Source organism: Lineus longissimus, chromosome 19, assembly GCF_910592395.1.
Source record: "Lineus longissimus chromosome 19, tnLinLong1.2, whole genome shotgun sequence".
Lineage (NCBI taxonomy): Eukaryota > Metazoa > Nemertea > Pilidiophora > Heteronemertea > Lineidae > Lineus > Lineus longissimus.
In genome coordinates this window covers 3,275,065-3,294,644 of record NC_088326.1, presented here as the reverse complement: position 1 = coordinate 3,294,644, position 19,580 = coordinate 3,275,065, and the positions used below count along the sequence as shown (strand labels likewise).

The 19,580-nt window shown below is 43.0% G+C and overlaps 1 protein-coding gene across 3 annotated transcripts; it reads right to left on the bottom strand.

Moving 5' to 3' along the window:
- Positions 1-327: 327 nt before the first annotated feature.
- On the bottom strand, positions 328-19,180 carry LOC135503260 (tetraspanin-7-like). 3 transcript variants are annotated; one of them, XM_064796755.1, is made up of 5 exons: positions 18,911-19,180; positions 2,968-3,042; positions 2,632-2,742; positions 1,568-1,762; positions 328-1,303 (listed from the first exon to the last, which is right to left on the bottom strand). In XM_064796755.1, exons 1-5 carry the CDS (start codon positions 19,166-19,168, stop codon positions 1,151-1,153), a joined length of 792 nt encoding a protein of 263 aa, XP_064652825.1. In that variant the 5' UTR covers positions 19,169-19,180; the 3' UTR covers positions 328-1,150. The 3 variants fall into 3 exon arrangements, with proteins under 3 accessions (XP_064652825.1, XP_064652824.1, XP_064652826.1); XM_064796754.1 differs by lacking the exon at positions 2,632-2,742 and adding an exon at positions 1,984-2,094; XM_064796756.1 differs by lacking the exon at positions 2,632-2,742 and adding an exon at positions 1,984-2,094 and having other exon boundaries at positions 328-700.
- Positions 19,181-19,580: the final 400 nt, after the last annotated feature.

The following is a 19,580-nucleotide window of genomic DNA, read 5'->3' as shown; positions in this document are numbered from 1 at the left end:
TCCAACTTCGATAAAATCAGAGTCTTTCAAATAGATAAATAAATATTTGATTCAATTAGGAATTCTGACGACTATACTTTGGAGGGTTTTGGACCAAGTTGGTCAGGATAGTCATTTTTTCTTAAAATCTCACCCAAAATCATCATCGAATGCCCGGGTCAAATGCATGCTCCTCCCCTCGCCGAGAGCGAGGTATTACTGATTTAAAGGCACTGAAGCTCCGGATGACCAAATATTAGTCCTGTGAATGGCGCTGCTACTATTGGTGAAACATGGAGGACCACTTTAAAGGAAGAATGATAACACAACGAGTCAATTTGATTTTCCAAGTTTTTAATTACCAACCATGTATGAATATTTACAACCTAAAACAATTTATTAAAGCTATTACATGTACATCAATTCTCGTTACCTATTTATTATATAGTCCATGTGACGGGTTCGTGAAGGCCTATGCCGTTCGTTAAAATCAAAAGATTTGCATTGGAGCAACATCTGTATTCACGTTTTCTTTACGTATACGTTTTGAAAGCGCAACCTCTCTATTAACTTCCTATTTATCGGATTCAGTGCCGATGGCCCGGCAGAAGCAGCAGGCGGCAATAATTACAAGAAGCTGTATGAACGCCACGGTTGATGCCACAGCGATAATGACGACGGAGTAAGTCTGCACAAAACTCATCAGTGACGTCATGCAGGACTGAAAATGGACGGCTTTTAATCACTAATTTGGAAACAACCGAAAATATAGGTTGAATGTTGGTTGATGTGTTTGCAAGACTTTTTCCAGGAGTGTAAAGGCCCGATTCCGCTGCAGCAGTTCAGAAACGTGTGAGCAGCAAATTTCTGGTTCAAATTAACGGCAGAAACTCTCAGGTTTCGATGGTAAACTGCTGCAGTAGAATCAAGCCTCAGTAGTTATGTTGTTAATGAAGTTCGCGAAAACAACCGAGTTTTTCCGTGTTTTTGATGGAGAGAACGAAGGTTTAACATATACCCCAGAACCCAGAAAGTGACCGGAAAGTTCAAGAAACCCGAGCCAATCAGAAGGCAGTATCTGGGATTAGTTCCCGACGGGTGATTTTGATTTCGGAAATTGGTGAATGCAGTTATGAGTTCACTGTTAGATGCGGAAGCTTCTCTGTTAGAATTAGGCGCGTGTATCTGAGTCCCCTCCAATGGCCCGACAGAGGCAACATGCAGCTATGATGACGATTAGTTGCAGGACGGCCACGGATGATGTTACAGCTATTATTGCGATGGAGTAAGTCTGGACGTAGCTCATCAGCGAAGCGTAGCAAGTCTGAAAAAATGAATTCGTTATGATTGAGAGAAGCACCAGACACCAAAAGGAAAGATTCCCAAACCAGTTTATGAAATTATTTTTATCTTAGCCTTACTATAAAGCTGATCTTCAGTGTAGCACTTTCTCAGTCCCCACAGGACGCTTCTTCCGATCAAGGCGAAGATTCGAAATCCTCAAAAATTAGGCTTTCCGAGATCGGAAGTCTCAAATTCTTGCTTGAGGAAAATGGTTAATGGAAAGACCACTTAAACATATACTTACAGTCTGGTAGTTTGAGTTGGTCGTGGAAGGATTGTATGGACAGTTAGTGTCGGTCAACGTAAAGGTTGGGAAGGTGCTCGCGTCCTGGACTTTACAACAAGATGGCGGTATAACCATGGAGCCGGCTGCAGAAGTTTTGTTCCAGTTGGTGGCAGAGGCAAAATCGGTGTAGTTGTCAAGACCGCAGCAGGAGAACTAGAGAGGGAGAGTGGGCGAATGAAAATGAAAACGTGGCGATATTTGAAATCAACTGATTATTTGGTAACATAAAATACAGGTTAACTTAACATATAGTGATACTTCGTTAAAATGGAGCTACATTGGAAAAATATAGATGCTGGCGGTACCTATAGGCATGGTGATCGAACTACAAATTGTCCCAGTTCGTTGGAGTCCCTTTATCAAAGTTCGCTTACTGTGATTTGAGCGTAGTCCCAAGCCAAAGATACTGCGTTCGCGGAGTTGGCGGTTCCGTCGTATTCTGTGTAGATGGTGGAGAGCAAGAAGGTCTTGGCAAGCGAAACAGCCTGAAAACAAGCAAGCAAGCAAACTAGAAGCAAAAGCACAAGCACAAGCACAGGGGAAACTGCTTTTCGTCCAATCGTAAGCGTCCAATCCTGGTTCATCCGGGAAATGCTTTCGCCGGACCGGCAGGTCTTAAAATTTAAGACAATGCGAAGCTTTGCATCTCCTTCCGTACGTCCGATACCCCACCAATCCAAAGCCCTTTTTCTGGAAGCTGCAACTGAAAAATGCACTGGAATACATCTACATGTATGAATATAGCCATGCTTCACTCTCTAACCTATGCACTACAAGCTTGCCACTAACCACACGTCAGTCTGAACATAACGCAAGACAAGAGACCTCGGTATCAAGCCAACGTCAAGAGGCTGACCGCATACACGGTCGCGTCGCCTTGAGAGACCACTTTGGATTTGTGGATTGAAAATACAGCTGAGGCCGTCTAACCACTTCCTTAGGACGAAATCTGAACCTCTCTATTAGAGGGATACCGAGGCTCTTTGTGATGCTGTTCCGACACGACACTGGTTTCGACTCACTGTGATATGTAGAAAGTCCCAGGCAAGAGACAGCGGCTCAGAGGTAAATGGAGTGCCGTAGTATTTGTCGATGATCGTAAGATTTAGATATGCGGCCATTTCTTTTTTCGTCTGAAGACATGATTGCACAGAATGTCATGTTACTGCTTAAATGCGTCAATGTCTTTGCTTTGAGAAACATCAGGTAAACATTGTTGTAAAAGTAACTCAAAGGGTTGTTTGTTGTTTGTACAAGTTTCGAGTTTCATTTTTTTCATTTCTAGATTTTTTAGATTTTCGATATTTCACGGTAGTTTTCGTTAGTTTTTCGATATTTTCCGTTATATTTGTTCTTACCTGATCGTAGTAGACAGCAGCAAGGATAACGGCAACGATTTCAACCAAAAGGATGATTCCAACAATGACAGAATACTGGAACGAAGAGGAGACAGAGAATTCATCAATGTTTTACAGAAATGACGTCATAATAATTTCGAAATATTTTGCTTCAGGAGGCCACCACATTCATCTCAAAAGTAGTTTCATTTAAAAGAAGGTCCATAAATTAGAATCAATAAATGGAATGCATCAATAGAATATGTGGCACGGCACATTGGCGCGCTGCAGTATAATGGCTTTTATATGCACATATCAGACAGTCTTGTAGCTGTGCATGGATGCGTGTCCCATTGTTGCTAATGGCGGCACCTGGGGATTGCATGCTTTAAAAGAAATATAGCGTGAAAAATGTATGTCATCTGACCGTCACTTATGTAGGTTACAGACTTCCATTGTGTTGAGAACGATTACATTAGGAAATGTATACGAACATTGATAATACAGGCCCTTACCCAACTTTTTGGAGGGGGGCAAAAGGACCCTCTTTGAATTTTTTTTGCCGAAATCATGGAAAAAAAACATGTTTGGTTACTTCGGCCTGCCCCTAAACCTCTGTAGCTCCGCCTCTTAGAAACTATGTTTGTGAAGTACAATTGTTCGCTAAAGGCGAGTTCATACTCCGACGCACGTCGAGCGAGCATTCGAGATAAGTCGAGTGCTGGAGATTCAAGTTGAGCGCTCGAAATATTAAAGTATAGCATAATAAATTAAAGTAGCAAAAACATATAAGCTCGCCTTATAATTTTTTTGTAGTAGTTATAAGTTGAGTGCTTAAGTCATGGTAACCGGAAAAACGCCGACCGACCGACCAACCGACCGACCTACTCGCCGACTCTGACAACCTCACTTACGGCATCCCATTCGCGCCTCATAGCCCGGTAACCGGAAAAACGCCGACCGACCGACCTGCCAACGTACCGTCATAGTGCAGTATCCCTTTCGCTTCTCTATAGCACGTGTCTGTGTAGTGCCCAGCGCAATGGATGTGATTGAGTCCGACGTGACCTGACAGCAGCATCTCCAGTCAATTATACCGGGAAAACGAGTTCACGCGGTAAGGAACTGATAACGATACTCTAAAGATATGCTTTGTCTACATGGTCGGTGGATATAAAAACATGATTTGGGCCTAATCTATGCACTGTAGTTTTTCTGCTCGAGTGTCTCGACCGATGCAATGCATGAACTGCAACGTGCAACATGCATTTGTTGTCATTTGACCAGCGCACGTGCGCTTGTTTACAATTTCATTTCACGTGACCTGCTATCGTGGATTGGATATATCACATTGACTTATGAGACCTGTGACTCAACTACGAAACTCCTTGGGTTGGTAGGTCGGAAGGTCGGTCGGTCAGTCGGTCGGTCGGTCGGTCGGCGTTTTTCCGGTTACCTTAAGTCATAGGTCAAACGCTCAAGTATTAAGAAGTTAATTCGTACATTCAGAATATATGATGGCCTTTCCAAGCCACCGTACGCGGATACCATCTCAAATACATAATCTTTAAATGACACTTTCTAACCGTAACCGTGGGATTCTCCTCCGGACGATCAAGACGTCAGGATTATCCGATGGATGATACCCTCAGGAGGATGTACCCTTAACGGTGACATAAGCCTCTCCCCTTCATTGGTCGCCTTTGAAGAGACGGGCCCGGCGTTCCGTACTCTCGACGCGACCATGATGGGGTGAGAGATCTACCTCACACGGATAGTTTTATCATTACAGTCAGTTCTTAAATGTTATGACCGCATCTTTTTGGGGCTCAAGAGCGCGATCTTCTGGTCGGTTGGTTTTCAGCCAACATACCCGCGAATATGCATGTATTCATACGATGTGCTGTGAAGAAGTGCCATGAATTTTAGTTCCTATATAGAATGCCACGCCGGTTTAGTTTCTACCCGGAATCGAATCCGGGTCCTATCTATATGTGCATGTAGTTGCTTGGGTAGGCTAATGAGGCTCCGAAATCAGTCACATGACGGGCGGAACTCAAACGTCCCCCCATCATGTGCAGGGGTTGACGGACTGCCCGCGGGAATGCAACTCACAATTCTCAAAAAGGTAAATATGATAAAACTGATAAAACCTCGTCCGTGTCTTCATTACGCCCTCTAGTAGGTTTCACCAACATCAATCGACATCCCCGGACGAAAAATAACACATCGGCTCGAGTTTGTTTTGTATACACGTACAATAGTTTCATTTTTATTTCACGAAAAATGGACATTTTTTTTCTCTGTACGAGGCTGTTCTGAACTACAGGAGTTATTCTGGTACCGAACAGCGCTGCCTCATTTCGAATCCTTCTGAAGAAGAAAATGACAAATAAACTGAGATCTAGGCCCCACTTTTGTTTGTAACCATTGTAGAGAGATCGCGGAACTATTGAAAAAGGGTCAACATATTTCCGTATCTCTTTGTAGTTATTCAACCTTTGGAAAAAGCAAATTCCAAACATCCCTACCCCGGCAACAATGGTTACGGCATCGCCAACTATCGTTAATTCCAAATAAGAGTAAGAGACATCGTTTCTTTGAGGCACTTCCATTCCTCCAAGTAATTTGATCGTTTTGTTTACTTCGACGACGTCATATACAGTATCAAAATGTCTCTTTCCTCGCTTATAATGACACGTTACTAGAATTTTCTCCACATAAAACTGTGTCTCTATTCGAGTCAAGTTATGTCTTCGACATCTGTCGTTTTTCGGGATGGTCAAATCAAAAGTGACCCGTCCTAAAAAGATGTTGAACAATCTGATGAGGCCGTCTGCGCAGTTAAAGGTGAAGTGCATCTTGTATAAATTCATTAGCCGGTAGTGACGTGCCATGTAGTATGACGAACCCGTTGGGCACGTTGTATATCGGTTGACGGTAGAGTTGTAGGCTGCTCGCAATGTTTTGTTTCGGAAAGCGTAAACGATCAAGGTATCCTCTGGTTGAGTCACACCTGCCAAAATAATTATAAGGGACACGGAGTTCGCGTCAAATTTCCAGTCGTCCCTTTTCCTCAGCGAAGTTGGCACAAAGCAACGCTTGGATGCCGGCTCAGGGCGCCACACGAGTTCGCGATACGTCCATAAAAGCGATTAGAGATGAATTATATATACAGTAGAACCTCTCTATTAAGGACACCCTTGGGACTGACAAGTGCTGTCCTTAATAGAGAGTTGTCCTGATTAGAGAGTTCAAATTGAATGGAAACAACCAGTTTGGGACCAAAACCAGTGTCCTTAATAGAGAGGTTGTCCTTAATAACTCACACAACGTAGTGAGTGTAATGGTTACGTATGTATAAAGTGTAAACAAAATTCATGTATCCATCATGTCCATCGAATCTGAAAAAATTTGTGCAGACCCATGACAATTCTGGTTCCGGTACAGTTTGTCGCATTCCATACGGGCCGCGCGTTGGCCGATCCTGCATTTACGTCGCACCGCACCCACAGTTACCACGTCGGACGTGATTCCCATTGGTCTCATTAGGGAGTTTTTTTTTGTTATTCATGCGCGGCCATTCCTAAAATCACTGATTTCTCGGTCCTTACAGTATGTCAGCGTTGATTCAGCAGTTGTTTTGGCAAAGACATGTTTTTTTGGAGTTTCTGAAACCTAGAGCGCTACTCAATAGGCGACTAACAAGAAACTACGCATTTATACTGTCGTTGCCGACGTATGTGTACACTGAACTTGGGATGTGCGTCAGCCCCGTGTTGAAATGCCGTCCAGAGCCAGTTGGTGCGTTTTTCGCTGATTTGGGTAAAATTCAACATATCTCAAAAGTTCAATGGTTGACCTGATTTTTTTTTGATTTTTGTATAGCGTAAGCAATTGTCTTTCATGGGAGAATGGTCTCTGTAAGAATTATTCAGGAAGAAATGTATAATATTTGGGGTTTTTCGTGATTGTCTGGCCCAATTGGCAATATTGCCATTTGGGATGGTGAACAGAGCTAGGAGCAAATGCGACGCTCATGATTTATTTAAAGAAATAAAATGCCCGATTTAACATCCTGCAGAATCAGGGGAATCTAGCGTTTCCAGTGATATACGACACAAATGGGTTGTCCTCATGCATTCACTTTGGAAACGCATTTTAAAATAGATGTTACGTCCTGTTAATGGGGCACGTCATCATCGCGTACATTCGGGAAAAACTCCCTAACGAGACCATTGTTTCCTTCCTCGTGACGCAATTATTTCATGACGTCATGAGCCATTGACCATTCACACAAGTAGATTTATTCACACCGGCGCCACTGAAGTGCGGGTGTGGGACATCATGTATTTAAAACTCGTCTGCTATCATACAGGACAACGTCGGCGGAGACAGTTGTGACATTTCATTTACAGACAAAGCAAACGTTCTCTTCTTCTCGATTTACGTACTTTACTTCAAAAAAGTCAGTTTTAACACTACTAAAGCCAGATCCAGTCACGTGATTTGAACTGCCAAACTCGACCCAGTGCCGGAACTGTGAAGTAATGATGTAGTTCACGTGGTCAGAGTGCAGGAGTTCCCGTAACGCCTGGCTATCCGATTTAGCATCTACCGTTCCGGAACGACATCAGCGCCTCTAGTGTCAAGATTGTAAATTTGCTATTCTTGATTTTGGCGCCAAACGAATAAAAAGAACGCGTTAAAACAATTAAGAATATATCAGCTACAAAAATTCGTTATTAACTAACTGGTGAAGAAACATACACAAATATCTAGGCTAGCAGGTGGAAAATATAATTATTATTTCACCACAAAGAGCTGCTTCTGTCCGCAGATATGAGACAGCTACCGGGCGGGGACTATTTCTTTATGGGGCCTTATTGTTCAGCGTCTCCAAGGAATTCTATTTTTAGAGTCCAATGGGGGGGGGGCATTGGGGGGGGGGGCTCCCCCAATGTACTGACTAAAACCTGTCACTTTCAGAGAACGTGGGAGGGGGTTTGGGGGACTCATCCCCCAATGTACTGGCTAAATATGTCAGAAGGACGGGGGTTTGGGGGGCTCCCCCATGTCAAACAGTTGTGTGAGTTCACTAGAGCTTGCTCTTTACATATTAGAGAGGTGTCCGCTAAGAGAGGTTCTACTGTACATCTGTATAGTGTCAATTTCTCACTCAAGGCGACATCCGCAGTCGATGTATACAGTGTTGTACACAGTGTAGGCCATGCCAGAGCACTGTATTATACAGTGTGTACATTACGCTACCGGTGGAACCCTTTTTTTCCAAACTCGGCTAGTAATTGTAGCCAATTCATAGGCATGATACTGCACTACGGCATCGTGTATAACAGCAGACCAACAGTAATTACGAACGGTGTACTAACCCTTTAAATACGATTTTTTGAAAAAGACCAAGTTGTTCATCCGCATATTATCTCCTGTCTCTCGCGGGAAAAATAATAGATCGCCGCGTTTGCTTAACCATCTGGGGACACCATATTTCGCCGTACTAAATATTTGGGACGCAATTTGCGTCCTTCGTAGTGGTGTAGTTGATCCTTCTAGTAAGGGGTCATTAAGAACAGGGCCTAGTCTTTCAGGACAACTTATTTCCAATGCGAATGATATTTTGTTGTAATTTGGCCAATCGGTGCAAAAATAAATAAACAACCCAGCTAATGGGTTATAAAGTAGCGAGGGCGTTTGTTTCAAGGTGCATTTTGTATCATAGACGTTGAAATTGTTTGGTGGCCTTCTTTGGAAAACAACGAACTTAGCGCCATTGTTGATGCCGATTTTTTCGATGGTAAAGGTAACAATAACATGGTCCTTATGAATTATAGGTGCATCGTAGTAGTATATAATTCGATGATTCCTCTGTTGCACATTGTTCCTACTAGTCAAAACCTCTGCATCTATTGGCTCTAAATATAAAATAACTCTCTTAGCCTCGCTGATAATAGGTGCATTAGATCGGCGGATTCTATACGTAAGCAAAACAATATTTTCCTCAGACTCGCAATAGTGATAAAGTTTTGTGTTCGCCTCATTGATTTCTGTAAAGTTGCTCAAATCTAAATTCTCACATAAATGTATTTTATGACTTTTAGGCAATTTCATCTCTCCACATATCCGTCCTCTGACTAAGTCTTGGAGATGGTATTGGGTGTATCTAGGTCCAGTTTCTTTAATAATCAGAAGTCCCTCATACCATCCTAAAACGAAGTTATGTTGTACGCCCGCTCTTAAGTTCATGTAATAGGATGAGTTAAAAAGGACTATGTAGGCTTTGCAAATTGAAATATAGTGATAAACTATTGTACGCGTATAAGGGACAGGGTGCTCGAATTTTCGGACAACCAAGTACCCGAGTTTAACATTATAGAATAGTATCCCTCTTCCAACTTTGTACTCGATCGGTGGCCTGACTCGAAGAAGCTTTTTGCTGAATACAATGACTGATTTCTTCGAGGGCGGGCCGTGGGAGAAATCAGAATGTTCAAGCAAGTCAGTATGCACATGGCAAAACTAGTGAAGGGCTGATTGCGGCTGTGGTTTGACTATGATAACCGCAGATGCAAGTCATGACAGTCACCATTCCATTTGGGGTGACACGGAAAAGCGTGATAATTCAGTCAGATTTTGATTTTTTTTCTTTTTTTTGTGCAATTTGTTGATGGAAACTACCTGTGTGGAATAGGAGGTGACTGGGCAGCCGACAGCTACCTTTAATGATATCAATGGTACTGATACCGAACTGCAAAGATTGGTAGGCCAACCAACACTGTGATGGCGAAACTACGGTACCAAATCAGACCAAATCAGATCAGTCCCATGTAAGGGGCTTAACGAGACCTCGGACGTGAATCCCATTGTTTCATTCCTCGTGACGCAATTATTTCATGACGTCATGAGCCATTGACCATTCACACAAGTAGATTTATTCACACCGGCGCCATTGAAGTGCGGGTGTGGGACATCATGTATTTAAAAATCGTCTGCTAGGACATACAGTTGTGTGAGTTCACTAGAGCTTGCTCTTTACATATTATCGAGAGGTGGTGGACTTTTAGAAGCTCTGGATGTTTCAAAAGTTAAACCGTTAGTTGATAGAAATTGTGCCAAATTATATAGAAACATTTTTAAAACTGACTACCCCGCAAGGGATTTGAATGTAATTTTATTTGCTAAGTTTTTATCGGAAGGTATGGATTCCGTAAAGGGCACACTTTTATCAAAAACTCTTTCATGTGGTTTTAACCCATTAAAGCTGATGATGGGAGAGGCTGTCCCTCACTCTTTGGCCCCTCGCCGCACGGAGGATGGTGCCGTTGACAGTCTGCGCTGTCTCCTGCGGGACGAGGGCTACGGAGTCAGGGACTACCCCTCCCATCGCTTGGTCAAATTAATGCTCAGGCATTAACTGTGTATATGATACTGTGATTTTATGTATGTGTTCAGGCATCCTATTCATTACCGTAATTTTATGTACTATGTGTTCTTCATGTATATGGAGGTTTAATAAATAAATAAATAAATTGAAAACCACTGGTGCCTAGATGCCATATATATAGCGAAAAAATAGTCGAGATGACCCCATGTTTTCACATCAAATAAAGAAACTAGATGCATTTGGCTATCTGAAGGTGGTAATGGCACCTCAGTGCAACCTCAATGTGCTCAATGACGTGACGAGAGCAAATCTCACGGGTGGGGTGGAAATCCACCATATTGCTGACATCATCGGCGCCAACAACTATTTCTTTTGACCCTGCCGGAGTCTTCCAAAACAATTGATTGATTGACTGACTCTGACCCTGGTGAAGTAGATTTTTAAATGCTTTTTAAAAAAGGCCATTCAAAGGTTGAAGCAACTGCAAAGATAATCTTTTATATCACTGAGGTTTATAAATACGATATGTTGAGAAAAATCTGTGCAACTATCGAAATAAACGATTACTTGGAACTATTTCGGCAAATCACTTTGCTACCTGCGCGACCTTGTCACAATTGCGGCGCGCTCGTTTGCATACCGCATATAAAATGCGAATAAAATCACCATTCAGCATGAAAGCGCTTGGAGTGTTTGACTGTGAATCGGTAGGTCACGGGTTCGACTCCCGGTGAATCTGCCACAGTTTTCTCTTTTTTTCTTCTTCCTTTTCTTGTTGTCTAATCATCCATGTACAGATGTCGAAATTTTTATCATTATCATTATCATATACCCTTCATGCACCCAAACTTTTCAAACTGCAGCACATACTGATTCCGGGCGTTCGAGTACTACCGAGGATGGTTGTTCGAATCGGCAGCTGGTATTTTCAAGGATACATGGGGGCAAAAAAGTATTAGTGTTGGCCTTCCCCCAATGCATTGGCTCAAATCCCAGCAATCCACTGGAGAAACGGGGGGGGGGTGAGGGACTCCCCCAATCCACTGGTTAAACAACAAAAACACTTGTTCATTTCCACACTTGCCGGGTGGTTAGTCTTTGGAAGCAGACGATTATTTTATTAACAAAACATGCAATTTCCCTCCTCACGAAGAAATAAAATAGGTGTACGGAAATCATTTTTTCTCAATGTTGGACCCTTCCAATGTCTCCTGTGTTGGTTGAAAGCCGGAGTTGCTGTTAGGCTTCTTGTAGGGGGATTTCTGCTAAATAACGTTAGACCCTTCCAATGTCTTCTGTTGCCATCTATTGGTGTTGGTTGAAAGCACAAATATCAGGAATATCACATCTAAGTTGCTGTTAGGGGGATTTCTGCTCAGGAATCATGCATCATGCATCATGCTGGAGCATTTTTAACCCCCCCCCCTCAATTAGTCCTTCTGAGACGATTTAAAGGACCACAATATACATCTTGCTATGACCCAACTCGCATCACAAATCAGCTAAGGCGGTTTCGTTAGCGATAAATCAATTATTATGTATCCAGATTTCGAAGATTTTGTCTTTGTGAGTTTCAAGACCCAGAGACACAAAATGACTCCCCCTTACACATGTTTCCCAAACCCCCAATGCACTGGCCAAACATGTCAGAAGGACAGGGGGCCGGGTTTGGGAGACCCCCCCCCCCCCCAATGCACTGGCTAAAACGTATCGGAAGGACAGGGTTGGGGGGGGGGGGGTGCTCCCCCATGTCAAACAGCTGAGTGAGTTCACTATAGCTTGAAATTACATAGTATAAAACTAAAATATATACACATATATACGCATATATTACCGTCATCAGATGCGCATCCTTCACCGTCAATTCCTTCACCGTCAATTCCTTCACCGTCAATTTCTTCACCGTCAATTCCGTCACCGTCAATTCCTTCACCGTCAATTCCTTCACCGTCAATTCCTTCACCGTCATCGGATGCGCATCCGATATGCCACGAGATCCTTCACCGTCAATTCCTTTACCGTCATTGGATCGATGCCACCAGATTTGTTGTAACTTCACCGTCAATTCCTTTACCGTCATTGGATCGATGCCACCAGATTTGTTGTTCTTGTAAAGGTTTCGGGGATACGACCAATGCATGCGAGCACCTGCGTCGGACCCCCAAACCCCCTCTCGATCTAACCGTAAGAGTTCAATGAATCCTTCGATTCCTTTGGTTTTCTTGGCAAACTGACGTCCGACAATCAATGACCTGTTGACGTGTACCTGCAATACGCCATTGCCGTAGTGTGTAAACAGATCTATTTTTGGACGAAACTCAGCCCCTCACAAACTTTGGTCCATTTCGCCAATGATGATACTGCTTCTAGACTGTACTATAGCACTTTAAGCTGTAGCAACGCTAAGCAAGAGTCAAGACAATAAATGTCCGCTGCCAGCGGCTGCTGGACCAATCCCCCGCTCCCCATCATGATCATCAGATTCAGAGGCCTGGCTGAGCCCTGTGATTTAGCCAAATTCAATATGATTCTTTTCTACTGTGATGTTAAGGCCCTTGTGTCATGCAGCGTATTCGGTAGCACCGGTACACAACTTATGTTAAACCGCGACGTCTGCTGCAATTCAAATTGCATATGACGCCAACGGAATTGTGACGACTTGTTTCTCCAATCTTTTAGTGAACAGTGATCACGGGCTGTGGGAATTGCGAAGGGATGGTGTAGAGTATCACCACAACAATGTTGATATGATCACTCGTCGTTTCAGCGGGCATGACTTGGTACATCCAGTGACCCAGCAAAAAGTAGCCTCGGTACAGCCAGAAGTAGCAACAACTCGCAAAAGGGGATCCTTGTCTGACTGGTGGCTGGACCACATGGTAGGTCACCATCAAATAAGAGAGTGGATCCAGCACAGCTGGATAGAAGGGGCCCCGTTGAGGGCGAAGCCTGAATATGGTGAGGGCTCGCTCTCACAATGACAATGTTTACTCGTTAATTCACTGCAAAGAAATGCATAACGAAAGCCCCCTAAGTTTTCTTCTTTGGATTGTGAGGAGAATATTTCATATCATTTGAGCAGCAGTGTCTAACCTACAACGCCGTCAATGATTTCCACTGTGTTTTTGTTTTCACTGTTTCAGACACTTGCTGGAAAAGGAAGGACCAAAGGTGCCATCGTCGAGGGCCAAGATAGATGAAGAGATTGAAGCCTGATCAGATAACCAGCTGGCAGACGTTGGTTGTTCCATTGTCCGTCCTTGTGAGATGATTACCACGGTACAACCAAATCAGTCGTCTTGTATCACAGTGTAATGTTGTCTTGTACAGCTAAAGGACCCTTTGAAGTTTGTGTCAATGTCTTCCCAACCTGACCAGATAACCAGCTGGAAGAGGTTGGTTGTTACGTAGGCTGTCCTGTCGTGTCCAAAGTTCTTTAGCGGTAACCTTGGTGTAATTTTTAGGCTGTGTCAAGGTCGTCCCAACCTGACCAGATAACCAGCTGGCAGAGGGTAGTTGTTTCAGAGTTTTTATGTTGTGTCAAGGCCTTCACAATCTGAATAGATAAGCAGCTGGCAGAGGTTGATTGTTTCGACATCCCACAGACCATGCAGACAGAAAGATATTGGGATTTCACCAATTGCAATTGCCGTTGCCTGTACCATGACAAAAGACGGACAATAGTGCGATGGGCTTCATGATTTTGCTTGGGTTGGGGAGTTCCTGGGCTGATAAGGGCAGACATACATTGGGTCAGGTCAAGTATTGGGGTTGAGAAAGTGTTAGGTGTTGGTGTAGGGGGCCTACCCGAAGGATAAAAAAATGTGTCTCAATTTCACCATGGCAAACTGACAGCACTTCACCATAGTGAATTGGGACGGTGAAATATTTTACCATGGTGAGCAGGGTAAATTCTACATTCACCATGGTGAGCATGGTAAACTTTGAATTCACCATGGTGAACGCTGCATTCACCATGGTGAGCATGGTCAACTCCGATTTTACCATGGTGAATCTGAGATTTTTTTCGTAAGGGTCATCTCCATCCAAACCAATTCACCGACTTAACGTTGCCCTCTTTTAAGGTAACAAAATAATGAAAACAGATGCAAAGACAGGAGACTAAAGACGGAATACAATGTACAGAACACAGCCTTGTTATTCATGAAACATAGACTCTTGTCGACAACCAACAGTCAACAGAATTTTGGCAGGCTTTTTCAAAATAACAATGATGTGAAGTGAAAAAATACAATAAAATATAGCAATAAAAGTAAGTCACTCTATTGCAAATTACTTCCCACTAACAAGTTGAGGTGTGCCCACAAGTTGCTCGACAATCAAAATGGATTGATACGACGAACACCAGAGTTCAAAGGCGAGAAAGGATTCACTTTTTGCCCACATCAACGCATCATTTATTGAAATCGCTGATGATCGAGGAGTGACACGTGGCCATCGGAGTGACTAGGGAGATGAGAGCTGGCGATTCAGTCCATGCCTGTTCGAACAGGCCACCATTCCTCTCCTGCACTGCTTTGGAGTCTTTGGTAAACTTGGATGAGATCATCAGAGGGTGGCGACTTCTTCCTAGATTTTCTGAAGACAGAAAATAGAATTCAATTCAATACAGTATTTAGGCATTTTACATGATTGTGGCAGAGCAAGGGACAAGGATGTGACGTGACAAGATCGAAGAGCAAGACCAACCCTCAAATTCGTTGTCAGTCCTCGTTTGATTTTTAGCCGTAGCAGCCAATAGCTGGTCTCAAATCATCCACAACAATCAACAGAACATTGGGTTTCTGGGAATGTGCGAGACCTGAAACAAATGCCAACACAACCGAGATGAAAGTGGATACAGAATTGTGACAAAGATACTGATGATAACATCCCACATGCCAATGTCCAGGGTATTTAATTGTGCTGGCTCCTCAATTAGAAATTACTCGAAGAGAAATTTGTCCAAGAGACATCTCCAGAAATCATATGGACAGTCTCATCAGTCAGTCGGTCCAAAGAAATTTCTAATAAACATGGGGACAATCTCTTCCGAGTGGTAGTCTGTCCAATTGACCAGGACCAAGTATCTGATTTATAGTAGGGGCCTATATGTAGTCTAGGCCTGTGGTCTGCTGGTATGACTCATATTTTGGGTATTGTAAAATTGTTATGTCAAATATATTAAAAAAACTCTTACATTAGATTATCAATTAGTGTAAGAGGTATCTATCGATAAAATCAAGATCACTTTCAGGTTGATATTTCTTGAGATGAAAACGAAAGAACATATTAGTGAAGGCACATTAGCAAAACCAAAATATTGATCTTTCAGAATTTGGTTAGGTATCAAACTTTCGTTTCTCTGCTCAGCGTATTTGAAGTAGTCGTGATCGCGTAATAGACGAACGCCTGCTGACCTAATACTCGTAGCATAGTGACATGTGTATATCTTTGCTAATTTTGACTATTTAGCTATACAGCCAACAGGGTCAAAAGAAATAGTCTTTGGCGCCAATGATGTCAGCAATGGCGAATTTGAATCAAGATTCGATTCTTTTGTAGTCGGAAGTGCGCAAGCACACGGCAATCGTATTTGTATAGCTCCGTGCACGTGATTTGAAGGGACAGTTTGGGTGTGGGATTTAGGTGACCAGGAAGATGATATGTAATTTGAATCTATCCGCCTGCAGCTCATCACTGTAGTTACAAACTAAATGCTCATCACTGATAATGAATTTAGCGCCGACATGTCAAACCATTCTCTGGAGTGCTCGAACACCTAAATCAGTGTGTACTTCAGCTTGAAAAGTTCGGGTGAAGGGGTTTTCTTCGTGATAATATTCATAATGGTATAAGGTGGTGGTATAAGAGGGCCGGCGAATCTAGGAACTGGAAGAAGAGGGAGCGTGCTCTGCATTTCTTATCAACATTCCTGGACAGGTGTGTTCCAAAATTTCATGAGTGGTAAATTAAAAACGTTTACACAAATTAGGAGCCGTGCGTCTGGTGCACCTGCTTCGATCCGCGCCTGATAAACGTACATGAATGAATAATAACGAGAACATTTTTCAAAAAAACTCGAAAAATTAGATTCGCCGGAGTTCGAACTTGTGACCACCCATTCCACAGTACAACCGTCTAACCGCCGAGGCCATCAAGGCTTTAATGGTATACCGGGATTTTCGTTGGTCAAGTCGTCGGCATATTGAAGAAGCGCCATGATTGTGACGAGGTTACGCTGGCGGAAGGGTAATTGGGTACAAATAGTTCCAAGCTAACCGTATAATTCGATAATGCGACAGTTATTTCTTGATATATCGCATTTATAAAGCTCGGTGATATTATAGATAATGTTCGTAGTTGATTTTTAATGTTTAAATGGCTTTCTCAAAAAAGCTTTTAGAAGCGAGGTCAACAGGGTCAAAAGAAATAGTCTTTGGCGCCAATGATGTCAGCAATGGCGAATTTGAATTAAGATTCGATTCTTTTGGAGTCGGAAGTGCGCAAGCACACGGCAATCGTATTTATATAGCTCCGTGCACGTGATTTGAAGGGACAGTTTGGGTGTGGGATTTAGGTGACCAGGAAGATGATATGTAATTTGAATCTATCCGCCTGCAGCTCATCACTGTAGTTACAAACTAAATGCTCATCACTGATAATGAATTTAGCGCCGACATGTCAAACCATTCTCTGGAGTGCTCGAACACCTAAATCAGTGTGTACTTCAGCTTGAAAAGTTCGGGTGAAGGGGTTTTCTTCGTGAAAATATTCATAATGGTATAAGGTGGTGGTATAAGAGGGCCGGCGAATCTAGGAACTGGAAGAAGAGGGAGCGTGCTCTGCATTTCTTATCAACATTCCTGGACAGGTGTGTTCCAAAATTTCATGAGTGGTAAATTAAAAACGTTTACATCAATTAGGAGCCGTGCGTCTGGTGCACCTGCTTGGATCCGCGCCTGATAAACGTACATGAATGAATAATAACGAGAACATTTTTAAAAAAAACTCGAAAAATTAGATTCGCCGGGGTTCGATCTCGTGACCATCCATTCCACAGTACAACCGTCTAACCGCCGAGGCCATCACGGCTTTAATGGTAGACCGGGATTTTCGTTGGTCAACCGTCGGCATATTAAAGAAGCGCTATGATTGTGACGAGGTTACGCTGGCGGAAGGGTAATTGGGTACAAATAGTTCCAAGCTAACCGTATAATTCGATAATGCGACAGTTATTTCTTGATATATCGCATTTACAATGTATATAGCTCGGTGATATTATAGATAATGTTCGTAGTTGATTTTAATGTTTAAATGGCTTTCTCAAAAAAGCTTTTAGAAGCGAGGTCAACAGGGTCAAAAGAAATAGTCTTTGGCGCCAATGATGTCAGCAAATGGCGAATTTAAATTAAGATTCCATTCTTTTGAAGTCGGAAGTGCGCAAGCACACGGCAATCGTATTTATATAGCTCCGTGCACGTGATTTGAAGGGACAGTTTGGGTGTGGGGTTTAGGCTAAGCGCACACGGGCAACAAAATGACAAAAAAACCTGAAAACATTTGTTTTCAAATATTTTTTCACAATTTGTTGCCCGTCTGCGGGCGACAAAAACAATTGTTTTTCGAAAACATTTGTTTTTGAAACAGTTTTCGAATATTAAACATGCAATATATTTTTGACCTAGTCAAAATGTTTTTCGTCAAAACGTCGCCCGTTTGCGGGTGACTGCAACGAAATGTAAAACATTTTTTGCGTCATCATCATCATTAGCCAATCACGATGACGTTCAGCGTCATGTGATACCAACCAAGCCAGGTCAAAATGGCAGCGCCAATTTTAAACGAAACGGGGTTGATTGTGGATGAAGAATCGGAATTGCATGAATTAATACGGACGACTGAGCTCGAGGGCAGGTTGGTCGAGCTGTGGCAGGAAAGGCCTGCCCTGTTCGAGGTGACCTCGCCGCTCTACAGCGATAAGAACAGGCGGTATGCCGCAATTACAGAAATAGCAAAGACCCTAGAGATCGGCCGCCATCTTGGAAACCGCGGGTGTGACCGGGTGTGTGACGTATGGCGCAACCATGGTTACCCCTTGTTTTTGACGTGACCTGTGACGTTACCGTGTCATTTTGTCTCCCGTGTGCGAGTGATTGAAACAAACGCGACAAAGTCGCAAAACATTTCGAAAACAACTGAAAACAAATGTTTTCAGTTTCGCTGTCATTTTTTTGTCGCCCGTGTGCGCTTAGCTTTAGATGTTGGCCTTAACCGAGGCGGCAGCCGAGATTTAGCGAGAAAGGACAGCTACCCCCAAGCTGTGTTTGGCGAGACACCCAATACCGACAATGAGCGAGGTACTAATGTCTCAGTATTCTAAAACTTTTCAACCGATATATAGTTTAGGAATTATTCACCGATAATCTGTTTTCGACACATTTTATCCCCTCTCAAGAGGTAGTGAGTGTCACACCAAAACATTTGTTGTGAAAACGAGGCTAACACATCATCCATTATAATAGCCAAACATTGTGGCCAATGTGTTTTAGAATATATCATTACCTTTCTTTGAAATAGCCTGCACCTTGGCTTGAAAAAAGCCTCCTCCTTCTCCATACAGGTGCCCTCTCTGCGACTCCCCTGGCACGTAATACCATTGCCTTTGTCACAAGTATCAAACGTGGTACAAACTGCATGCAAAAGGCAAACGGTTGCACAACCAAGAAGTGATACCTCCAGCGAGCTGGACAGATCTGGATGATGCAAAGCTCTGTTGTCAATCAGCTTCTCGTAGTAGGCCCGTCGAATTTGCTTGGTCATTTTGAAAATTTGCTCGGAATATCTCAGAATCGTATGTTTGTATGATTGAGAAACTTAACTTCAATATCCTGAAAAAAACTCCACTCAATGGCTTTACATAGTAAATATATTACAGGGCCGAGGCTTCCGTCTGCCCAGTAGACTAAATTGAATTACGGCTGGATTGTCCGCCGTGTTTCGAGGGTGCGAGCTGATGTAAATCATGTCAGCTCATTTCGTCAGCTTCGGTGGACTAGACAACCATCCGCCAAGTTTCATACCGCATAATACACCGGCTTGACTGTACACAATTCGTCGGCTGAACCAAACAGAACTTATCAGCTAGAGGACTGTACACAATTATTCACAATTCATCGACTGGACTACACATCATCACGGGAACGAACTCTGCTTCATCACTGGACTAGGGATG